The sequence below is a fragment of the Octodon degus genome, unplaced genomic scaffold (assembly GCF_000260255.1).
Source record: "Octodon degus isolate 3935 unplaced genomic scaffold, OctDeg1.0 scaffold00155, whole genome shotgun sequence".
NCBI lineage: Eukaryota > Metazoa > Chordata > Mammalia > Rodentia > Octodontidae > Octodon > Octodon degus.
The window spans coordinates 5,210,905-5,232,240 of record NW_004524731.1 but is presented as its reverse complement, the minus strand read 5'-3'; the positions used below and the strand labels follow the sequence as shown (position 1 = coordinate 5,232,240).

At 53.4% G+C, this 21,336-nt stretch overlaps 1 protein-coding gene across 13 annotated transcripts in view; it reads left to right on the top strand.

Moving 5' to 3' along the window:
- Arhgef10 (Rho guanine nucleotide exchange factor 10) overlaps positions 1-21,336 on the top strand; it is a 103,981-nt gene that overhangs the window by 43,861 nt on the left and 38,784 nt on the right. For 11 of the 13 annotated variants that reach the window (XM_023702617.1, XM_023702625.1, XM_023702620.1 and 8 more), the window contains 7 exons: positions 518-595; positions 812-991; positions 2,474-2,590; positions 3,644-3,736; positions 6,051-6,221; positions 7,880-8,025; positions 8,834-9,009. In XM_023702617.1, coding sequence (XP_023558385.1) covers positions 518-595; positions 812-991; positions 2,474-2,590; positions 3,644-3,736; positions 6,051-6,221; positions 7,880-8,025; positions 8,834-9,009 — 961 coding nt within the window. The remainder of the gene's footprint in view (positions 1-517; positions 596-811; positions 992-2,473; positions 2,591-3,643; positions 3,737-6,050; positions 6,222-7,879; positions 8,026-8,833; positions 9,010-21,336) is intronic. The other 2 variants (XM_023702618.1, XM_023702623.1) reach the window with 2 other exon arrangements.

The window sequence follows — 21,336 nt, the reverse complement described above, 5'->3', positions numbered from 1 at the left end:
CCTGTGTCTGACCTCACGGCGCAGGCACTCGTCGGCCGCCTGTGTCTGACCTCATAGCTGGCTCTTTGCAAACAAGTCAAAGCGGAGCAAAGCTATTGCTCAGCTTCGCAAGCTTCCTGCCTTTTTAATTGTGCATAACGTTAGGTAAGGGCTGGTGATAGCCTGACCGAGACTGTCTTTTTACACAGCACGTGTGGGGTGTGTAATGGTGTTAATTCAGTCATAAGTGAATTTGTTTGTCGCGTAAGTGAATTTGTTTATAATGCTATGATTTTTCCCTGCTTTAGTTGTGGTTTATGATTTGAGATTTAAAAGATAATAGAATTGCGCTAACATGGAAAGAAGGTTTGTACCTGTCAGGCTACTTAAGTACATCCTTTACGGTATGTTAAAGGCCTTGGCAGGTTTCTTGTAATTACTACCTAAAAGAACTTATCAACAAGCCCTACCGTGGAGTGAAAGCCCATGAGGCACCCTCAGCCAGCTTTCTCACATCGCATCGTGACGTTCCCGACAGGTGGTGAGAAGATGTATTCTGGGCTCCATCGTTGAAAGTGAGAAGAACTATGTTGATGCTCTCAGGAGGATTCTGGAGGTACCTGATGCCACGCTGTGGGGTGTCTGCGTTGCTGTACACGTATGATTTCGCCACAGGCTTTACATTTTACATGCACATACATATTCATGAACATAAAATATGTGCGTTGGAAGCATTTTCTCTGCGCGTTGGCACCAAGAGCCACGGGTTTGTTTGGAAGTAACTCTGCGTACCGAGGCCTGACGGGGCCTCTCCCTCCCGGTGTCTGGCTAGCAATACGAGAAGCCGCTGTCTGAGCTGGAGCCTCGGGTCCTGAGCGAGAGGAAGCTGAAGGCCGTGTTCTACCGCGTCAAGGAGATTGCGCAGTGCCACTCGCTGTTCCAGATGGCGCTGGCCAGCCGCGTGGCCGAGTGGGACACCGTGGAGACCATCGGCGATGTCTTCGTGGCTTCGGTAACTGCGCCCCGCCCGGGGTCGCTGCGCTCTGTGTGCGTGTTGTCTTTCCCAGGGCTGATGTGTCGTGGAGCCGTGTGGCTTCTCAAGGGCACCAGCGAGTGCCCAGGGGGGCCAGGGCCACTTTCCAGGGAAGCTGAGGAAAACGTGCCGGGGAGGGGAGGGAGGGATCAGGAAAGCCCTGCAGGCGCACACTTCGCCAAGTCCTGGAAGCAGCACCAGGCAGCCTGCTAATGCTTTTCTTGCCAAACAAGGCCTCTGCTCGCTTAGTTACTGTGACATGGTCACTTCAGCACTCTGGGGCTGGGCCTGGCTTCCTGGCCTCCCCTCGGTTTCCGAGTGCAGAGTTCTCCCACGCATAAACAATAGAAAGGGATGGGAAACACCTGGGCATCTCCCCCTCGCTCTGGCCCTGCACAGAGACGCAGGACCCCAACGTTGGGACAGCTTGCTCAGCGCTTCCTGGCAGAGAAGCTGCCTGGAAACCTGTGCCAGGTTTTTGTGTCAGCAGTTCTGAGCCCTTTTATCTCTGCTCCTGGTAAGAGGTCCATTTGTGTGGGAGTGGGATTGCTGCCGGGCTGTAGGGGGTAATGGCTAACAAGCCTGTGTCTGCAGTTTGTAGGATAGCGCTGTCGAGAGGTATTAGCCTGGATTTTGTTTTGTTTTGTTTTGTATTTTAGGGAAGGGTCTACGGGGTTTTCAGGGTCTCACTACTAGATCAGACTTGTAGTGATCCACCTGTTTACAGCCTCCCAAGATCTGGGATTACAGGCGCACCCCCATGCCCAGCCTCAATCTCCAGCTCCATGTGCCCCGGGAGTGGGGCTGGCAGGGCATAGCTTAAATGAATGCTGTGAGAATGTAAAAGAGGACTTTGTTTTATGTAGTTTGTGTACTTGATGAAAGATGTAAGTTTGCAGCTGCTTGGAAGCTGAAGATACATCTCTTCTATTACAATATTTGCATAACATCATCTATGGATCCTCGTGATAAAAAAAAGAAATGCTGGCTTTTTATTTGCTTTTTATATTTTCTGGCTGTCCTGTATATTAACTTCAAATTTACCTTGGAAGCTTATTTTGCATACATGATACTCAGGATTGAGTAAGCTACAGCTGCAACCCTTTTTATTTTTAGGTGGAGACAGGGTCTTATCAAGTGGCCAGGCTAGGCTTAAGCTTGCGTCCTCCAGCCTCAGGCCCGCAGAGTGCTGAGACACAGGCATGCACCAGCACGGGGCTGGAAACTTTTTTTTAGAAAACTGGGATGTGGGTGAGATCAGGGCTTGTCCGTGGCAGCCACACCAGACTGGCCACAACAGGTTCCCAGCAAGCTTGCAGGGGGCAGAAGTCACGACAGTCACGGGAGCTGCCTGGAAGAGGCCTGGGACTGAGTGCGCCTGCGGAGCAGGCTTCAGTTCCTCAGCATGAGGTGAGCAGGTGGTTGGACTCTGGGCCACTGTCCTCTCTGCTTCCTGCTTAGTTTTCCAAGTCCATGGTGCTGGACGCCTACAGCGAATACGTGAACAACTTCAGTACCGCTGTGGCTGTCCTCAAAAAAACATGTGCCACGAAGCCCGCTTTCCTCGAGTTTTTGAAGGTAAGCACAGCTTCTGGCTGGCTCTTCCCACCCTCTGGTGTGAGCCCCAAGTCAGGGCCTCTCCAGGGAGGCCCTGCCAGTCTGTGCCTCTGAGCTCCTGGGGCTCTTTAGCACAGTCTCAGCACAGTGATACGCTGAGCCCTCATTTCAGTGTTGGCTGGGAATGCAGATGAATTTTAAGCTCTGATGAAACTTCTGAGAGTGACTTTTATTGGCCCATCCTTGAAGGTACATGGGGAGGGGCTGGGCAGAGAGAGGATCTGCCCCACGTCAGCCCAAGCCTGCCTGTCCCTGCACCACGTGAGAATAGAAGGGGCCCGGCATCTGGGTTCTGGGCTGGAAAGTGGCCCGCTCGACCAGAGCTGCAGGCAGAGGCCAGAGAGGCGACCCTGGACCCTCCACTCTTGCCTGTGGCCCGTAGCCCTGAGGAGTAGCCCGTGGGTAGAGCTGTGCTCCCGGGGGATGCCCTGTGGCATGGGGGCCGGGGCAGCTTGAGGGGCACAAGAGGGGCTCCTGGCTCCAGCCAGGCTCAAGCCCCAGGTTCAAGCCCATTGCCCTGGCTGGCCCCCGCTTCTAGAGACTTCTGCTGCCGGGCAAGGACCACAGGTCTGGGTGCCTCCCAGCAGCAGTGCTGCCTTTGGGTGGGGTATTCTCCCTCCAACACAGTGGTCCCTGCTGCACCTGACCCACCGAGACCAAGCCCCAGCCTGGCCTGGAGAAATGGCCATCCACCCCTCCAGGAAGCACAGCCAGGCAGTGACTCGCTTCCTTGCTGAGGACAGCGGCCATGGCGTGGTGCCCACCAAAGTTTGGTGCCAATGGCCAAGGGTCTGGACCAGCTGTGCCACTCAGGGTCATGACTTACTGGAGTCCCATGGAGCCTGTGGCCAGATCAGGGTGACGGGGTGGACACCAGGCTCCTCAGGGAGAGAGCTGTGACTGTGGCCCCTCCCTGGCCTGGTGCAGTTTCTTCCTGAGCTGGGACAGGTGGGCCTGGGCAGCTGGCAGTGCTGAGGGCTGGGCCTGCTGCAGCAAGTGGCCTTTGTCCCACAGCAGAGCCGAGAGGCTGGTCCCGACCGCGTCACGCTCCACAGCCTGATGATGAGACCGATCCAGCGGTTCCCGCAGTTCATCCTCCTGCTGCAGGTGAGGCAGGCTGGCCCGGGCATGGCAGGACAGGCCCAGGGCCCCAGTGGCTGGGCCAGCGTCATAGAAACTAAGCTCCTTTGTGCCCAGGGGTTGGCGGTGTGGGAAACCGGGAATAGATTCCGTGGACAATGCCGCCTTCTCTACCCTCCTTGGACTCATGGCAGGGCCAGCCCAGCAATGTGCACTGCTGTGCCAGACCATGGTCACTGTTCATCACACTGTGACCCTGTGGTGGCCCCCCCAGGACCTGGTGGTGGAGCCTGAGGTTTTGAAGCTAGGTACATGGTATCCAGCTAGGCTGGATTCTGATGCTACTGCTAACCATAGACACTGTGCAACTGGTCGAGCTGGTAACAGGTGACAGGGCAGCGTTCTCTCCTACGGGGCCTTGCTGCCCTCTGTCGTGGCCAGCGCCCTGCAGGGGCAGGCCACATTCAGTTCTCGGGGGAGGATTCAGGTCGCTCCTACCCTCTTCGGTGAGGCTGTGGCTGGTTCCAAGATGGCGTGGCCAGGGTGGCCCCATGGCTGCTCTTAAGTGGACACAGTGCTGGCCCAGCCTTTCCTGGACCCACTCATCGTCTGTGCCATGGCCTCCTGCAACACCACTTTCTTTCCTGGTCTTCAGCGGTGGGTGGAGGAGCCTGGCTCTTTTCTCTAGCTCATTTAGGAGTATGTTTTCAGAGCAGCTTCAAGTTCACAGCAGACTTGAGGGCGAGGGAGGCAGTGTCTGCCCCTCCCAACCAGCACTGGTGGCCACATGACCCAGGTCTGCTGGGCATCATCACCTGGAGTGCAGTGCTTGTGTGAGGGCTGCTCGGCACTGGGCCCTGGCGTCCACTCCCGCAGGACCTTGGTGACAGCATGGGTGGCTCCAGGCCACTGCGAAGGACTCACAGTAGGGGAGGCACTTGGCTTCTCGTGCGCACACCATGCTGTACCACGTCTGCCGCACTACGGCCAGTCAGTGTGCAAAGCGCAGTGCTGCAGAGCAAGGCTGCTCGTCTGCGGGCCCCGGTGTCCACCACACCTGCAGTGCTGCCTCCCCTGGGGTCTGGGCCCCATGGCCTTCCCCGGACTGGGGCCCGAGTTGTGCCTTCACGCAGGGCCCTGGAGTAGCTTCTACGTGTGAGTCCCTCCCTCCCTGGGGCTTTGCTGCCTGCCGGCTGGACCAGCAGAGTAGCCAGCGTCCGTGGTGGCTGTAGTGGCAGGAGACGAAGGATGCATGGCAGAGCCTGGAGCCAGCACAGCACGTGGCCCCTGAGCAGGGAGGGCCTCTGTGTGAGAGTGGGACTCAGCACTAGGCTTCGGTAGTCAGCAAACCATTTGTACTAGGTCGTCGTCCTCAGGACCTTGTGGATTGTCTCCTGATCGCAGGCCGAGGACACTTGGCTCGATGCAAGAGCAGTCGGGTTTCCAGACGGTGCGGGTGCTTGGCTTAGCTTATAGCTGCATGACAGGAAGGCCGGCCGGGCCTGACTCCTGTTGCTGCAGAGGCCTGCTGGCCCGCCCCGAGGACTGCAATTTCAGCTAAATTGCAGACCGCTATTGAGTGTGGTCTCTGCCACGCCTGCTGCTGTGGGCTTCCCTTCTGCCAAGGTGGCGTGAGGTGCAGGAGGCCCCGTCTCTGGTACCTTGTGGCCGTGCCATGCTCCCCGGCACAGCAGGGCAGTCCCCATCCCTCCAGGCATTCCTCTTGAGCCCCCTGGGCTGGCTGGTGGGGCCTGCGGCAGGCAGGGCACACTGTCAGGACGGCCAGGGCATGCTAGTGAGGCCCGTGATGCGCAGGCAGAGCAGTGCCGTCCACGGTCGTGGTCGCAGGCCCTTGCGGCAGCTGAGTCAGTGTGGACGTGCAGTGTGGTGAGAATTTCCAGAGTGTAGCCCCCAGCCCATGCTGCCTGGAGGAGCTGCGGCTTGCACAGCCACTGAAAGACAGCACCCTTCTGTTGGGGCAGAGCAGGGAGGGTCGTCTGGGAGGCGGAGCACGGAGCCCGCTGGGCACAGGTGCACGCCGGCTGGTGAGCACTGCTGGGACGCTGGTGTTCTTAGACACCAGTGTGAGCACTCTGGCCCGGCTCCGACCAGACCAGGGGGACCTGCAGGACGCTGCTGGTGGTGCTCACACTGACACTGTGGTGGGCACTGGGTGGGTGCGTTTGCCCCACAGCAGAGCTGCTGGGTGCTCGGCCCTGAGGCCCCCAGTGACGGCCGGATGGCCAGATGGACAGACGGACAACAGTGCCACCTCCCGGCTGTCTCAAGCTGCAGCCAGAGGCCTGCAAGTGCTGAGCGCCTGTCCTGCCTCTCGCCCCAGGACATGCTGAAGAACACATCCAGAGGACACCCCGACAGGCTGCCCCTTCAGATGGCGCTGACAGAGCTGGAAACCTTGGCAGAGAAGTTAAATGAGAGAAAAAGAGATGCAGATCGGCGCTGTGAAATCAGACACATCGCAAAAGCTGTAAATGAGAGATACCTGAACAAGGTGGGGAGAGCGGCTTCCAGCCTGCTGCTAGAACTGGGAACATGCCAGGCTCAGAACACGGCCCTCAGCCCGAGGTTCAGCGGGCCGGCAGGGCGCTGCAGGCAGGGTAGAAGGCGAGGGCACGTGGGGCCGCAGCAGTGCACTGTGAGTGACCTCCGCAGGGGCTCATAGCTTCGTGAACTCCTCAGAGGCTAAGGACAGCTTATTCCGGTCCTGGGGGTTGAAGGCAGGGCCTTTGCACTGCGCTACATCCCCAACCCTTATTATTTTTGTTTGTTTTATTTTAAGACAGAGTCCTGGCCAGGTTGCCCACACTGATCCCAGACTTGCGACCCTCCGGCTTCATCAGCCCCCCGGAGCACTGGGATCACAGGCCCTGCAGGCGCACCCCTCGGAGCTGACCTTTATCCTCCGTGCGCTGGTCCTGGCCTGGGTAGCCACTGGGCCTCCCTGTGCCGGGTTCCCCATCACCTTGGGTGCACCACAGAGCTTGGGTTGCTCACCAGCTGTGCCACGTTTCTTTTTTTTTTTTTTTTTTTTTTTTTTGTAATGAAAAGGAAACTCAGGACCTTGTGCTTGCCAGGCAGCCACTTAGGCCTCTGAGCTGCATCCCCGGCTGTGCCGTGCTTCAGCGTCCCGGGCACAAGCTGATCCCATGTGGCCTTCCCGTGCTGATGCCTTTGGGAGGCACTGACTTATGCGAGGCATGTCAGGAGTTATGAGTGATGCTCACGGCTGCGGAAGTCACGTCCTCAGTCGGGGCACTTTCCTGCCTGGCCGTGACTGAGTCATTTAACTGACGGTTTTGTCCTTTTTTTTTTTTTGGTGGAACCGGGGATTGAACTCAGGCCCTTGCGCCTGCCAGGGAAGCGCTTATTCCACTGAGCCATCTCCCCAGCTCCTGACGGTTTTAAAGTACACAGTTGTGGCAATTGTTGGGATCCCCAGATGACGGTGCAGGGATTTTGAGGGCAGGGGTGCGGCGGTCCTTCTCCACGTGCAGTGTTACCCTCTGAGACCCCCACCTCACCGGTGCTTCTCCTCCTGCACATATGTGTGCCGCAGGGACAGGGCTGGCACGTGCTGGTGGGAGTCAGACTGCGTCGGCGGCACAGAACCAGGCAAAGTGTGGCTTGAGGGTCACAGGCTGGTGCAGGGCACTAGGTTTTCTTTTGCCATGGTTATAGACGTGCCGTTGTGTCCTCCTACTTAGGGGAGCAGTCTTCCTAGAGGACTTGGGTTACAGGGGCAGAGGAGACTGGATGGCTTGAGAAAGTGAATCACAGGAAAACCCCAGCCACCAGCTTGTGGCAGGCTGGGTGGAGCTGGGAGGGTGGCTGCTGGGTGAGCCCGTGGAGGAAGGTGGTGAGGGCAGCCAGTGTCTGGCCGTGGGAGTGGGCAAACACAGCTGTAAAACGTTGAGCTTAAGAAGTCACGTCCAGCCTGGCCTGGTGGTACACTCCTGTAATCTCAGTACTCGGGAGGCTGAGATGGGAGGATTGTGAGTTCCAGACCAGCATGGGCCATGTAGCAAGACTGTCTCAAAAAAAACCCAAGAAGGTTGGGAGCGCAGCCCTTCTTGAGGAGTGGGCTCAAGGCGAGGGCTGTCTGGGGGGTTCTGGACAGGCGCAGTGGTAACCGGGAGTTTGTGCACTCAGCTCCTCAGCAGCGGGAGCCGCTACCTCCTCCGCTCTGACGACATGATCGAGACCGTGTACAACGACAGGGGGGAGGTCGCCAAGACCAAGGGGCGCAGGCTGTTCCTGCTGAATGACGTGCTCGTGTGTGCCACTGTCAGCTCCCGGTAAGCGCCTGAGTGTGTGTGTGCGTCTGGGACGTGGGCCAACCACCCTCTTGCGCAGGCCGAGCATTGTGTGTCCTGTGACAGGGAAGCCTTCGAGTGTGAGGCTGGCGATTGGGGACGCAGTGTCACCAGCTCCCCGCAGGTGTAATTCCATGGGCTGCTCCTACGATGTGGGGCTGAGTGAGGCTCTCACAGCCTCCTGAGCCATCTTTGGCTCTTGCGGGGATCATAGCTCGGGCCTGGCTGTTGTGGGACTGACACCTGTGACATCTCCGTGTCCCTGGCATCCCAGGGCTTTGTTGCAGACATAGGCTGGCTGGTAGCATCCTGCTTCGGAGATGTATGTGCTTATTTTTCTGTGTATGTGTCCTATGTTACAATGAAAGAAGAAAATACTTAGGCTGTGTTTTCCTGTTTAACTTTTACTTCCTCAGTAAGTTCCTTAGTCATGAAGTCCAGTGATTAATTCTCTCCCAACTTTGTAATGTAACCATGAGGGATAAGGAAGAGGCTGAGGGTGAACACCTGGGCCACGAGCAGGGTCTCCACCTGAGGAGAATGCCAAGTTGCCCTTAGCACTGCTCCACTCCACCTGCACACCCGGGGCTGGGTTTCTGACAGCGTGAGGCTCAGCTGTTCCCTTTCCCAGGAAGCAGCCACTGCGTCCTCCTGGAGGGGGTTTTACATCCCATCAGTGGGCCCAGGACCAGCTAGCTGCAGCTGTCCAGAAGGAGGCCCGTCTGAGGTTCTCCCGTGCAGTGGCATGACGTGGCCTTGCAACCAGGAAGTAACCTCTGGGTGGTTTCAGCCCCTCACAGGAGAGCCACTCGGGAGCTGGCCAGCGGTACCTGCTCAAATGGAGCGTTCCCCTGGGCCATGTGGAAGTGATTGAGTACGGCAGTGGCCCCAGTGTAGGGGAGCACAGCCGGCACCCCACGGCGCACGCACCAGAGAGCCTGGCTGTGTCTGCTAACGTCAAGCCACGTAAGTGACGCCCACTGGCGCTCCCATGCCGTGTCATGCTCTCTGAGGGCACGGGCTACTTCCTCGGCCCAAGACTGGTGGAAAGGTCCGTCACACGGCGCCTGGGCCTGTGTTCTGCTGTCTGATTCTCGTCATCCTCCTGGGTTAGTGTCCAGCCGTGTAGTTTTGTGACTCCCCGTAGGCCAAGTCCACGTGAGCGTCACATTGCAGTCACTAACCTTGGGAAATGCTGATGGCTGGGCCAGACTCCAGCTGCGGTGACGCACAGCTTTAGCCCTCTCAACTAGTCAAGATGCCAAACTACCCAGATTTCCAGTCACAAACAGGAGCGTGGGGTGAGGACGGGAAGGGCAGAGGGCACTGGAGGGAGGAAGGCTAAGCAGCGTTTCCACAGTGATGCGGTTCCTTAGGGCCCTGGTCCAAAGGAACAGAGGATCTCCCTAAGGTTTTAAAAACCTTTTAAAATCATTGGAAATACTGGTTGTGCATTGCCTCTCTTTGTTTCTGGATGAGGGTAACTTGTGTGCTTCATGACACATTGCAGTGCGTTTGGAGCTAAGCTGCCTCCCCGTGTTCCTGTCGCTGGAAGTGGCTGGTCAGGAAGCGGGCTCCAAGCGCTGCGTGGGGTCTTGCGTTTCTCTTTTGTTCTTCTTGAACCTGGAGTGAGCTCATGAGCTCATGCCTGCCCGGCAGGTGCTGAGCTCTATCCCGGGGCCCTGGGGTCTTGCATCTCTTAGCCCTTACTTATGGTGTATGCAGTGCTCAGAGCAAGACTGGGATCTGGGCAGTGTTGAAGAGCACAGAACAGTGCGGGGCAGTCAGCTGCACTGCTCCAGAGCCGGCTTCCCATTGCCCGTGAGCCCAAGAGGGCTGTGTGGGCTGCCGTGGCCTTCCCGGAGCAGCATCGGGGGCACGGTGTCAAGCACAGTCTCCTCCCTCTGATCCAAGGAGAACTTTGCCGTGGTGTCGAAAGCCAGGAGGAGCTCGGAACCCTCTTGCAGGCACAGGGAAGGACCCACACGCAGACTTTGTCTCCCTCGTCATGGAAGGCTTGGTGCAGCAGAAGCCGCCTGGCTCAGGGCCTCTTCTTGCACGCTGTCCTACACACCAGAATCTTTCTCTGCCTTCCCTGGAGATTTGCGCTGCCCTGTTCACTGGATTGGTGCCTGCCTAGGGCGTGGCATTTCTGCTCTTGAGTCACTGATACTGGTGGTTGGGTGCCAGCTTTGGTGGTGGGTACACTGTGGTGCATTTCTGTGTCTTTTTTTTTTTTTTTATTTTTTTTTATTTTTTTTTTATTTTAGGGAGGGATCTACAGGGTGTTCAGGGTGTCACTACTAGATTGGACTCATAGTGATCCGCCTGTGAACAGCCTTCCAAGAGCTGGGATTACAGGCACGTGCCACCATGCCCAGTCTCAATTGCTGTCTCAGCATGCCCTGGGGTGTCAAACGCCCGGCCCCTGTACCTGCTTGCGAGCACTTTAATCCGCTGAGTTATCTGGCCTGCCCTGCTGTGTCTTTATTCTGAGAATTCATTAAGGTATTGAGCTTAGGAGGCCTCGAGAGCTGCATCTGAACCAATTCTGCTTCTGCCAGTCTTCACGGCTCGCCCTCTGCCTTCGTACTGCAGCAGGTGCTCAGAAAGTGCTTGTCACGCGGATGAGAAGGACATGTAGTCCCACTCAGCCCCTTTCATGTATCTTTCCAGCTATCTGCTTATTAGACGCCTGTGCCCAGCCCAGCCCTGGCTGAATCCGATGAACAAGGTGTCTGTAGCCTCGGCTTCCTGCAGCTCATGTGGAAAAGACAGGCTTATTAACACACAGATGTGACACAGTGTGACACAGTCCATAATAGGAGCAAAGACAGCATGCATTGGCAGAGCTCCCAGAGAAGACAGACGGCTGGAAACTTGGATGTCAGCAGGGGCTGGGCAGACAGGGGCAGCCGTGCTGGTTAGCGCCCGAGCCTGAACAACACAGCCAAGGGCAGCGGGCTTGGTGCTCGTCTGAGTCCTGGTCCGGGAGCTCCTGGAGCAGCTGGGGATTCAGGCAGCTGAGGGATGGGACCCTGCGGCCTGGGTGGCCCCTCTGGTCCTGGGCTGTGGCAGTTTGTCCCTGGGGGCCAGCTCTCCTCCAGGAGCACAAAGCTGGGAGAGACTGCTGCTGTCTTCTGACCACTGGCACCCGAAGCCTGCAACTTTGCTTTACCGTCGGCTGTTGTATGTCCTTAAGAAGGAGGACGTGAGAGCTGGGCCTTGCAGAAGTTACTTCCCCTGACTCCTGAGGTCTGAGCGACAAGTGCGGTTGTACAACTCAACGCAGTTGACAGGTCTGGGCTGCGGAGGGGTCACCACAGCCCAGGTAGCACGTGGCTCTTCTCACAGTTTTGGTTGGCATTTGTCTGATTTGTCTTGTTTTTACTTTTTGTTTGCTATACACTTAAGATCTACTGTCTATTAGATGTTTTTGGTGCAGCAGAGAGACAAACGGAAAAAGGCCTTTATTGACATGGAGGGGCCCGCAGGACGGTGGCAGGGATCCTCTGACCTGAGACAAAGGGACCTGGGTTGTGTGGACTTCGACTGGGGTGGAGTGTGAAGGGCGGGCTCAGTGATGCCTGAGGAGCTGATTGGAGCTGCTGGAGCACGTTGGAAAGGCAAAAGGGAGTTGTATTCAGGGCTGGGTGGGGTGAAGCGGGAAGTGGTCCCTGGGAAGGGAAGCTGTTTGTTTTGGGCTTCAGCCATATTTGACCACCATAATGGTTCAGCAAGTCAGACTCGGGCCAGAACCTACCATTCCTGTCTTTTAGTTATGAAGGGGAGATGACCCTTAGGCTGCTTCCTGCTGAACAGGGGCATCGTTTTGGGGGTGGGGAGGGTCCACAGGTCGACGGTCCACGCACACGTGGAAGCCAGAGCCAGGTGTCTCAGCCAGGACGAGGAGTTCATCATTGGTGAAAGCTCGCATCTGAGATTGAAGAAACCTTGAAAAAAGTTTAAAAAGGCAGGGTGCTATGGGCAGGCAGGTCGTTAGCATGATTAAAGGACCCAGGAGGGGAAGCAGGAAGGGGGCCCATGATCCAAATGTGCCACTCCACCATGACCTTGGCAAGCGTTGTAACTCAAAAAATGAGGCAGGCTCGAAAAGAAAAGAAGCGCTTTATTTTAGCTGGTACCCAGCGGTGACCACCCCGGCAAGACGCTGAGGTGCGTGCCGGGAGGACGAGGGGAGTGGGCATTTAAGCCGATAAACCACAAAAGCTGACGTCAAGGGTTCACCTAGGGGCTGCAGTTGAAAAATTACATGTGTCTAATGAACAATAACAGGTGCAGTGGTGGGTACAGTTTGTAGCTGAGAACGAGGGCAAGAACAGGACATTGGGCCGGAGCTAGATTCAGGTGCGCACAGAGGACAGCGTGAGAAAGGCCCAACTGCAGGTCGTCAAGTAGAGAACGGGGCACAGTGGAAAGTTACAGCACTTAGAATGGCGCATACAGAACAGGATGGCGGCACATACGTCAGGTTATAACATTCCCTACTGACTTTATTGGGGTGAGTCTAATCTTTGGCTCACGAGAAAGGGGTCTCGGTGAGTGAGAGTTGTTCATATCCTTGGGACTTGAAAACTAACACTTTATCTGTCTGAATCTTATCTTGAATGTAAGAGACAAGTCTGTTAATTACGCAAGGGCCAATAGTTATACATCCCAGTAACATTAGAAGAAGACCAGCCGTGGCAGACAAGAGGATTGTCAGCCAAGGGGAGAATGAAAACCATCTTTGAAACCAGTTTTGACCTCATAGTCTTTCTTGTTCTCTTTCTTGTAACCTCTTTCTGAGGATTGACATGTTTTCTTGAGTCACTCCTGAGTGATTGGCGTGTAGACAGCAAGTTTCTCCCAAAGCCAAGCAAAGCCCTCCTTCTTTCAGGAAGAGAAGATCTAAGCCTCTCCGGTTCTGTAGAACATTTCAGCAAGTGAACTAAAGGACTCTTCTAATTTAGACACGGAGCTTTCCTGGTTTGCTAGGTCTTGATCGATTAAAGCACTAAGTTGTTTATAATTTAAATCTCCAACTATTAGGCTGGACGCTCCAATTCCAATGGAACCAGCCAGTCCCATTCCCAGTAAGACTGGTATCAACACAGGGTTAGCCCTCTTTGTGCGGGACAGGGGTGAGGCCAGCTCCTGGTAAGGGAAGATGTGTGATCTTCCGCTTTCTCCTGAGTACCAGTAAACTTGGGGCAGGACGTGGACTAATATGCATAGTTCATGATGTTGGGTAAAAGTCTGAGGCATAGCACAGGGAGTAATACCAGAGGTACAGGCAAACCAAGTTCCATTTGGAGCAACAAGGTGCTGATTAGCGGGATAGGTGAAGTTCAGAATGGAGCTGGAAAGGGAGTGATTACAAAGGGTTTTATATGGGGAAGAAATTAGGGGGTACCTGGCAGAATAGATGCAAGTACCAGGGTGTCCATTAATATTTCCTAATGTGAGTAAAGGCTTTTGTCCCCACCAGCAGGTGGGATTATCAGCAGAGGAATTTTGGATGTCCCTGCCTATTGTGGCTCGTAAAGGGGCGCCAGAATAAAAAGGTGGATGTGGGGGAAGACAAAGCCAGCAATCAGCAGTCAGGTTGGGATTGCTCAAGTTAAGGTATTGATACGTAATGTCAAGAGGTAGGAAGGGATCTGGGGAAGAAGGTAAAGTAGGAAAAGGGGCTTTTGTGAACGGCAGTAGCCATGACTGGTATTATGGTTAATCTAAGGCATGTGGACAGTTTAGGAAGAGCAGGCAATAAAGGACCAATGGGATGAGGTGGGGAGGCCAATTTGGTCTGGGCACAAATTGTATTGAAAAGGAGCGACCCGGATCATAACCTGAAATATAAAGCCGGATACCATAGTTTTGGCCTTGCAACCAATGGACGTCTCTTACCTTATCAAAGGTAAAGGTTAGTGGGTTGCATGAGCCTATTGAACAGGTTGTCGGCTTTTGACGGGTCACTCGAAGGTATGGGTCTGAGTCACCCGTCCAAGGGGAGATGGTCTCATATCCCCAGTAAGCACAAAAAAATGAGTTTTCTTGTTCACAACATTTGGTGTGGTGATCTGCAGGGAGGTGAGGGGATGTTGGTTTTTGTTGGACCTGGGGACAAATATAGAAATCAACCGATTGGAGTTGTTTCTCATTTTGTTGAGTGCCACAATAAAAAGCTTTGGCAGAAACTCTAGGTTGCACCCGATGTCCAGAAGGAGAATAAAACCCATTTGTTGCTAAAGAGAATAGTTCACATAGGTCTAGGGTAAGTTGGGCATGAACTGTAGAATTAAGCTTAATAACAGACCCAGTTACAAGATCAATTAATTTCCAGGTCCCAAAACGAGGGGTATGTCGTTGGGGAGATTGAACTAGAACAATAAAAAACAGTCCAAGGAGCCAACAAAACAAGAATGTTAGGAGAACTTTCTTGTCTTAATCTTAAGGGGATGATCGGTTTTGCAACCTTCCACTTATCTGAGTCCTTGTTGGCAGTAGCGACCGGCTTGATGTGGGTGTGATGAATCCAGGCAGGCTTTCCTGCAACCTCTGTTGCAGTTGGGGTGCTGAAGATCACAGCAAAAGGTCCCTCCCAGCGTGGTTCAAGAGAATCTCGATGGTGTCTTTCGATGAGGACCTCAGTTCCAGGTTCTGCACCTGGTGGATTCTCCTCAGATGTGTTGGGCATCGGGTGGGGTTTTGGGTGGTGGTGTCGAAACAGTCGGTGGATGGAAGTCAGCACAGGCTGTAGAGCCTGAAGGGACTTAATAAGATCTTGGTTAGCAAGCTCACCCAGTTTTTCTTCAGCCAGTCTAGGGATAAGAGGAGAGGGGCGCCCAAACATAGCTTCAAAAGGTGAGATTCCAGAGACATAGGGGGTACACTGCACGCGAAGAAGGGCAAAAGAAAGGAGACTCACTCAGTTTTTGCCAGTCTCCAAGGCCAACTTAGTAATGGTGGACTTTAAGATCCGGTTCATACGTTCTGCCTGTCCTGAGCTTTGGGGTCAGTATGCACAATGGAGTTTCCAATTGACCTGTAAAGCCTGGGATAGTTTGTGTGTGATCTGGGCTATGAAAGCTGGACCATTATCAGAGCCCATAGACAGTGGGAGGCCAAATCGAAGTATGATCTCGTACAATAACTTTCTGACAGTCGTTAAAGCCAATTCTGACTTGGTGGGATAGGCTCCTGCCCAACCAGTGAAAGTGTCCACAAGAATTAACAGGTGCTTGTGCCCATGCAGTCCTGGCTTGCCCATTTCGGTAAAGTCAACCTCCCAGTGTTCTCCAGGTATAGTCCATGATATCTGTGGGTTTCCAATGGCTTTTGGCTCTTGGAGTTTACCAATTGACATTGCGTGCACCTCAGACTGCAAGATTTAGTTAATTTAGAGAGCTGTGGGATGAAGAATCTGTCTCGAAACAATTCAGCCAACTTCGAGCCCCCTAAATGTGTGGCTTGGTGTGCTTGCTGGATCAGTTCTCTTCCCAAGGCCTCAGACAGTAACACCCGTTTATCAGGGAGCTGGTACCACCCTCCTGGTATATTAGGTTTAGCTTGCAGTTGTAGGGCCAAATGTAAGTGTTTTTGAGGGTAGACTGGGCTTGAGAGAGTAGGAGGAACTAATAGTAAAGTGGGGAGAGGCTCATTCCCCACTGATTTTATTGCTGCCTCTTTCGCTGTGACGTTGGCCGGATTATTTCCTCGTATGGTGGGCTCTGTTCCCACTTGGTGAGCTGTACAATGGGTTACTGCAACCTTTTTAGGCAGCCAAATGGCAGCCAAAAGGTCCAATATTTGAGGTGCGTTTTCAATCTTTTGTCCACCTGAGGTTAATAGCCCCCTCTCGTGATAAATGGCTCCATGTACATGAACAGTAGCAAAGGCATATCTACTGTCTGTGTAGATATTGATCTTTTTGTCTTTAGCCAATTTTAAGGCCTGAGTGAGGGCTATTAGCTCAGCCCTTTGAGCTGAAGTGCTTGATTCTAAACTTTGTGTCCTAAGAACCTCAGTGGAGGTGGTGACAGCGGCGCCGGGGACTCTCTTACCTTGATTGATGAAATTGCTCCCATCTGAGAAGTAGGTGTCTTTTGCATCATCTAAAGGTATACGATGATGCAAATACCTTGGGATCATCAATGGGCTTGTTGGACCAATTCTCTGAGACTGGTGGTGGTCTCAAGAGTAGTGGCGCGGTCATGAATTGGTCACCGTAGATGGATCAAGAAGTAAAGCTTGATATTGGACAATGTGAGCATTTGACATCCATTGGTCAGGGGGAGCCTTGATCAAGGTGTCCAATGAATGTGGAGAGACTACCATGAGTTTCTGTCCAAAAGTCAGTTTTTGGGCCTGCTTGACCAATAGGGCCACTGCTGCTGTTATCCAGAGACAAGCGGGCCATCCAGCAGCCACATTGTCTATACTCTTTAAAAGGTAAGTCATGGGTCACTGCCAGGTCCCTAAGGTTTGGGTCAAAACCCTTTTTGCTATGCCCCTTTTTTCATCCACATAAAGGGTGAAGGGCTTATGGAAGCCTGGTAAGGCCAATGCAGGTGCTTCAACAAGGGCCTGTTTTAACTGTCAGAAGGACGTTTCTTGGGAGGCAGTCCAGTTGAAAGGGTCCTGGGTGGGCCCTCCCACAGCATCATAGAGGGGCTGAGCAACCTCTGCAAAGTTAACAATCCAGAGTCTACAATAGCCCACAGCACCCAGAAACTCATGAACTTGTCTTTTGTTAATGGGGGTGGGAATCTGTAGAATGGCCTGAACTTGTCGGGGAGACAAGGTCCATTTGCCCTCATGTATTTGATACCCCAGATATGTAACCAGTTTCTGGCATAGTTGAGCCTTTTTTGCTGACACTTGATAGCCAAAAAAAATCTAAGGTTTTTAGCAAGGCTTGGGTTGCTGAGACACAGTGTTCCTGTGACTCGGTGGCCAACACGATGTCATCAACGTATTGTAATAAAGCCACATCGGGGTGTTCCTCTCTGTAGCCCAAAAGACCTCTAGCCAAAGCCTCATCAAAGAGAGTGGGCACACTTTTGAAGCCTTGTGGTAATCTAGTCCAAGTCAGTTGTTCAGAGACCCCAGTAGTAGGGTCAGTCCATTCAAAAGCAAATATAGGCTGACTTACTGGAGCGATAGGCAATGTGCAGAAGGCATCCTTCAGATCCAGTGCAGAATACCATGTTCGCGAAGGGCTCAAGAGGCTCAGCAGGGTGTAGGGGTTTGGGGCAGTGGGGTGGAGGGTAACTACCCTCTTATTTACTGCTTGGAGATCCTGGACCGGTCTGTAGTGCTGAGTTCCTGGCTTCTGGACTCTAACAAGGGAATGTTCCATGGAGAGGAGCAGGGCCGTAAAATTCCTTGGGAGCGAAGCCTTAAAATACGTTTAGCTATGCCTTGACGGGCTTGGAGGCTAATTGGGTATCGTCTCAGCTTTATATGAGTGGCTGTTGGCAAAGGGGCTTGATTTATGGCTAGCCCCAGAGGATTTCCCTCCGCCCAAACCGAAGGGATTCCTTGTGTCCATCTTACTAGGAGGTCATTGGTTTCTTGACTACTTAGTGATTCCTCTTCGGTTTCTACAAGAAGGTATCCTTCTCCTACCAGGTACGTAGATAGGACCTTGCTAGGGCCTGCACTTCCCAAAGCAGTTGTGGGCTGAGGTCCTTCCAAGCTGAGGTGGGTCTTTAATTTATGTAAAAGGTCTCGGCCTAAAAGCGGATCTGGGCACTCGGGGACCCAGAGAAAAGTGTGTTGAATAGCCTTTTGTCCTGGCCGTGTCAGCTTGGCCTGTTATTTTTTATAGGACTTGGCGTCTCCTGTGGCCCCAAGGACCTTTACTGAGTCCCCAGTGGGCTTGCCCAATGGCTGTGTTAGCACAGAGTGGGTGGCGCCAGAGTCAACGAGAAAATCCACTAGTTGGTCCCCCACCGTTGAAGTTACCCGGGGCTCCTGATGTCCTCAGTTCTGAGACAGAAGAGTCTTTGCATCTTTTTGTAATTTTGCTTTGAGGACTGGGCAGTCTTTGCACCAGTGTCCTTTTTGTTTGCAGTAGGCACGTTGGTCCTTATCTAGGGGAAGTCTCGTCTTTACTTTTTCGGCCAAGACTTCTAGAACCTTGGTGAGCTTTTCATCTTTGGGGTCTTCCCGGTTGTCAGACACCCTTTGAGCTATTTCTACCAACTGACTAAGTGGCATGCCCTCAAATCCTTACAGCTTTTGTAGTTTATGTTTAATATCAGGCGCCGATTGGGTAACGAAGGCAGTATTAATTGCCCTCTGGTTTTCAAGTGCCTCCAGATCTACTGGGGTGTAAATGCGATAGGCCTCTTGTAATCTCTCTAGGAAGCCTGCAGGAGATTTGGTAGCCAATTGTCTTAACTTTTGATACTTTGGACAAATTCGTAGGCTTCCTAGCAGCGCCCTTCAGGACTCCCAACAAGACCTGGGGATACTGATCGAGAGCCTCCTTACCTTGGTCTGTGTTAGGGCCCCAGTTAGGGCGTGACAAGGGAAACACAAGGTTCAAGAGGACAGGATCCAACGTAGGCTCTCCGTCCGGGCCTTTACCTGATCTTGCAAACGCCTTCATGCGTTGGTGTTCTGCAGTGAACAGGGTCTGTAACAATTGTAGGCAATCGTCCCAGGTGGGGCAATGGGTAAAAAAGATAGTTTCAAGGAGGGAAATCAGTCCCTGAGGATCCTTTGAGAAAGGTGGATTCTGATGTTTCCAGTTATAAAGGTCTGAGGTAGAAAAGGGAACAAAGGAGAAAAGGGGCTATTGGGGACGTCGGGGTTAGGGACCTCCTGCAAGGGCAAAAGAGTTGAAGGAGCTTCCTCAGGTTGAGTGGTGTCAGGAGAGGAGGGACTCTCGGGTCTCTGATGGCTTCTAGTCCGCATAGGACTAGGTGGCTGCGGGCTAGGATGAGGAGCAGAGGTAAGAGGTCGGTAGGGTGGAGGACAGAGGGAAGGGAGTTCCTCCTCATCTGCTGCTAAGAAGGGGGGCTTTGGAGGCTTGAGGATTTTAAGGGGAGCTGAGGGGAGGATTTTGGGGTTGTTGACCAGTGGCTTTGAGGAATTTCTTTAGCCACTGTGGAGGATCGTAGATGAGGTCGATCCAGGTCTGAATGTAGACAGTCTGGTCCAGGTGAGTGGGGCGTCCGAAGGCTGTCAGACCGCCTGAGCTGTGGAGAGAAAGAAAGACCCCTCTGGAGGTCAGGAGGGTGTTAAAGCTCGCCGTTGGAGCTCACAGAAGGTATGGAGTTTCCCAGGAAATTCTGGCTCCCTGTAGCCCTTTGCTCACTCCTTGAAATCACCAAAATGATTAAGAACTGCAGTCAAAGGTATTAGTGACACAGAAGACGATTGTCCCATGTTTGATAAATAGACTGACAATGACACAAAAACAATACAGAAGACGCAACACAAAAGGATAACAAAAGTCTTTCCCTCCAGAACAGCAGGCGACCCAAAAGGAGTGAGGGAGGATTAAGACCAGAGAAACCAAATGGGCGCATGTGCCCAGAGACAAACCTCTCAGAAACAAGTTCCCACAAGTGGAACCCAAAACGGAGGGCGTCCCACTCCATGGCAGAAGGGACACCAGGTCTGTCTGCCCCAGTAAGTGTGCACCAAATCCAAAAAGTACTTACCTGTCGGTGCCACAAGATGTTTCTTAAAATGGGAGATTCCCATGGGATCCCAGACAAGACCCCAAATATTGTAACTCAAAAAATGAGGCAGGCTTGAAAAGCGCTTTGTTTTAGCTGGTACCTGGTGGCGACCACCCTGGCAAGACGCTGAGGTGCACGCCGGGAGGACGAGGGGAGTGGGCATTTAAGCCGATAAACCGCAAAGGGTGACGTCAAGGGTTTATCTAGGGGCTTCAGTTGAAAAATTACCTGTTTCTAATGAACAATAACAGGTGCAGTGGTGGGGACAGTTTGTAGCTGAGAATGAGGGCAAGAACAGGACATTGGGCTGGAACTAGATTTGGGTTCACACAGAGGACATTGTGAGAAAGGCCCAACTGCAGGTTCTCAAGTAGAGAGTGGGCACAGTGGAAAGTTACAGCATCTAGCATGGCGCACACAGAGCAGGATGGTGGCGCAAATGTCTGGTTATAACAGCAAGGCGGAAGAGTGTCTTATTTCCTAGCCTCGGCATTTGGGCCGCAGTCAGTTGGGAAGGCTCTTCACCTTGCCCACGAGGACAGGCGATTCATTCACAAAGCAGCTTTTTTCCCAGCGTAGCGCAGGTGCTCGGTTTTCAGCTGTCAGGGCCAGAGAGCAGCGGTTTTGGAGGGTCACCGCTGCAAGACTTCTGGTTTGGTTTTGAAATGGGCGAAGAGTGGGCTTTATCCCATGTGTTCTTTGGTGGAGCTCGAGGGAAAGCTGGCGATGGAGGTCTCTGGCACGAGCTCATGTGCCTGTCTGTCCCCCTGCCCTGAAACCTATCCTGAGGACTGAGAGAAGCTCACCCTGACAAGGCCTGGAGCTTGCATGCCTCTTGTTCTTTGGATGAGCTCATGCGTGTCCTGGGGCTGGGGCAGGAGGGAGAATTCCATGGTGTCTTGAGAGCTTAGTGTAGGGACTGGGACAGGGAAGATTTAATGAGCCTGATCCTGTCCACTGAGGAGGGAGCCAGGTACAAGCTCCTGTTTGGCGCCCTACAGACTACCCCCTGGGTGGGCAAATGGCATGTTTCATGTGTGTGTGATGTAGTGAGTGCGGAGGGGGAGGTCTAGCTGAAGAGAGGAGTTTTTGAATTGAGAGACTAGATGAGTAAAGTTAGTTGGCCATTGTGGAGAGTTGTAAATAACAGAGGGCCCACTATGGTAGGGCTACGTGGGAAAGGTAGGCGAGAGGCATGCCCGCATGTAGCGGCTCCTGTGTGGAGATCTTGTCGACAGGGAACACAAAGCCAGCATTCGGTGAGGTTTCAGGAATGCGAGAGGGTGTCACAGGCATTTGAGAGAAGCTGGGGTGGGGGAGTGAATTTGTGTCGTAGGACAGTTGGGGGGTGTCTCAGTTACTCTTCTCTCATTGCTGGGACAAATAACCAACACTCAAAATGAAGGCAGGAAAGGTTCATTTAGCTCACAGTGATGGGAGCTTTCAGTCCATACTCAGCTGGCTCTAAGGCAGACTGGCACATGGCAGAGGGCAGCAGTTCATGGCAGCAGAAGGCAGCAAAACAGCAAGAGCAAGAGGGAGGAGCAGCGGCAACAATGGCTTCAGAGAGCAAGTCTGTCTCTGTCTCTCT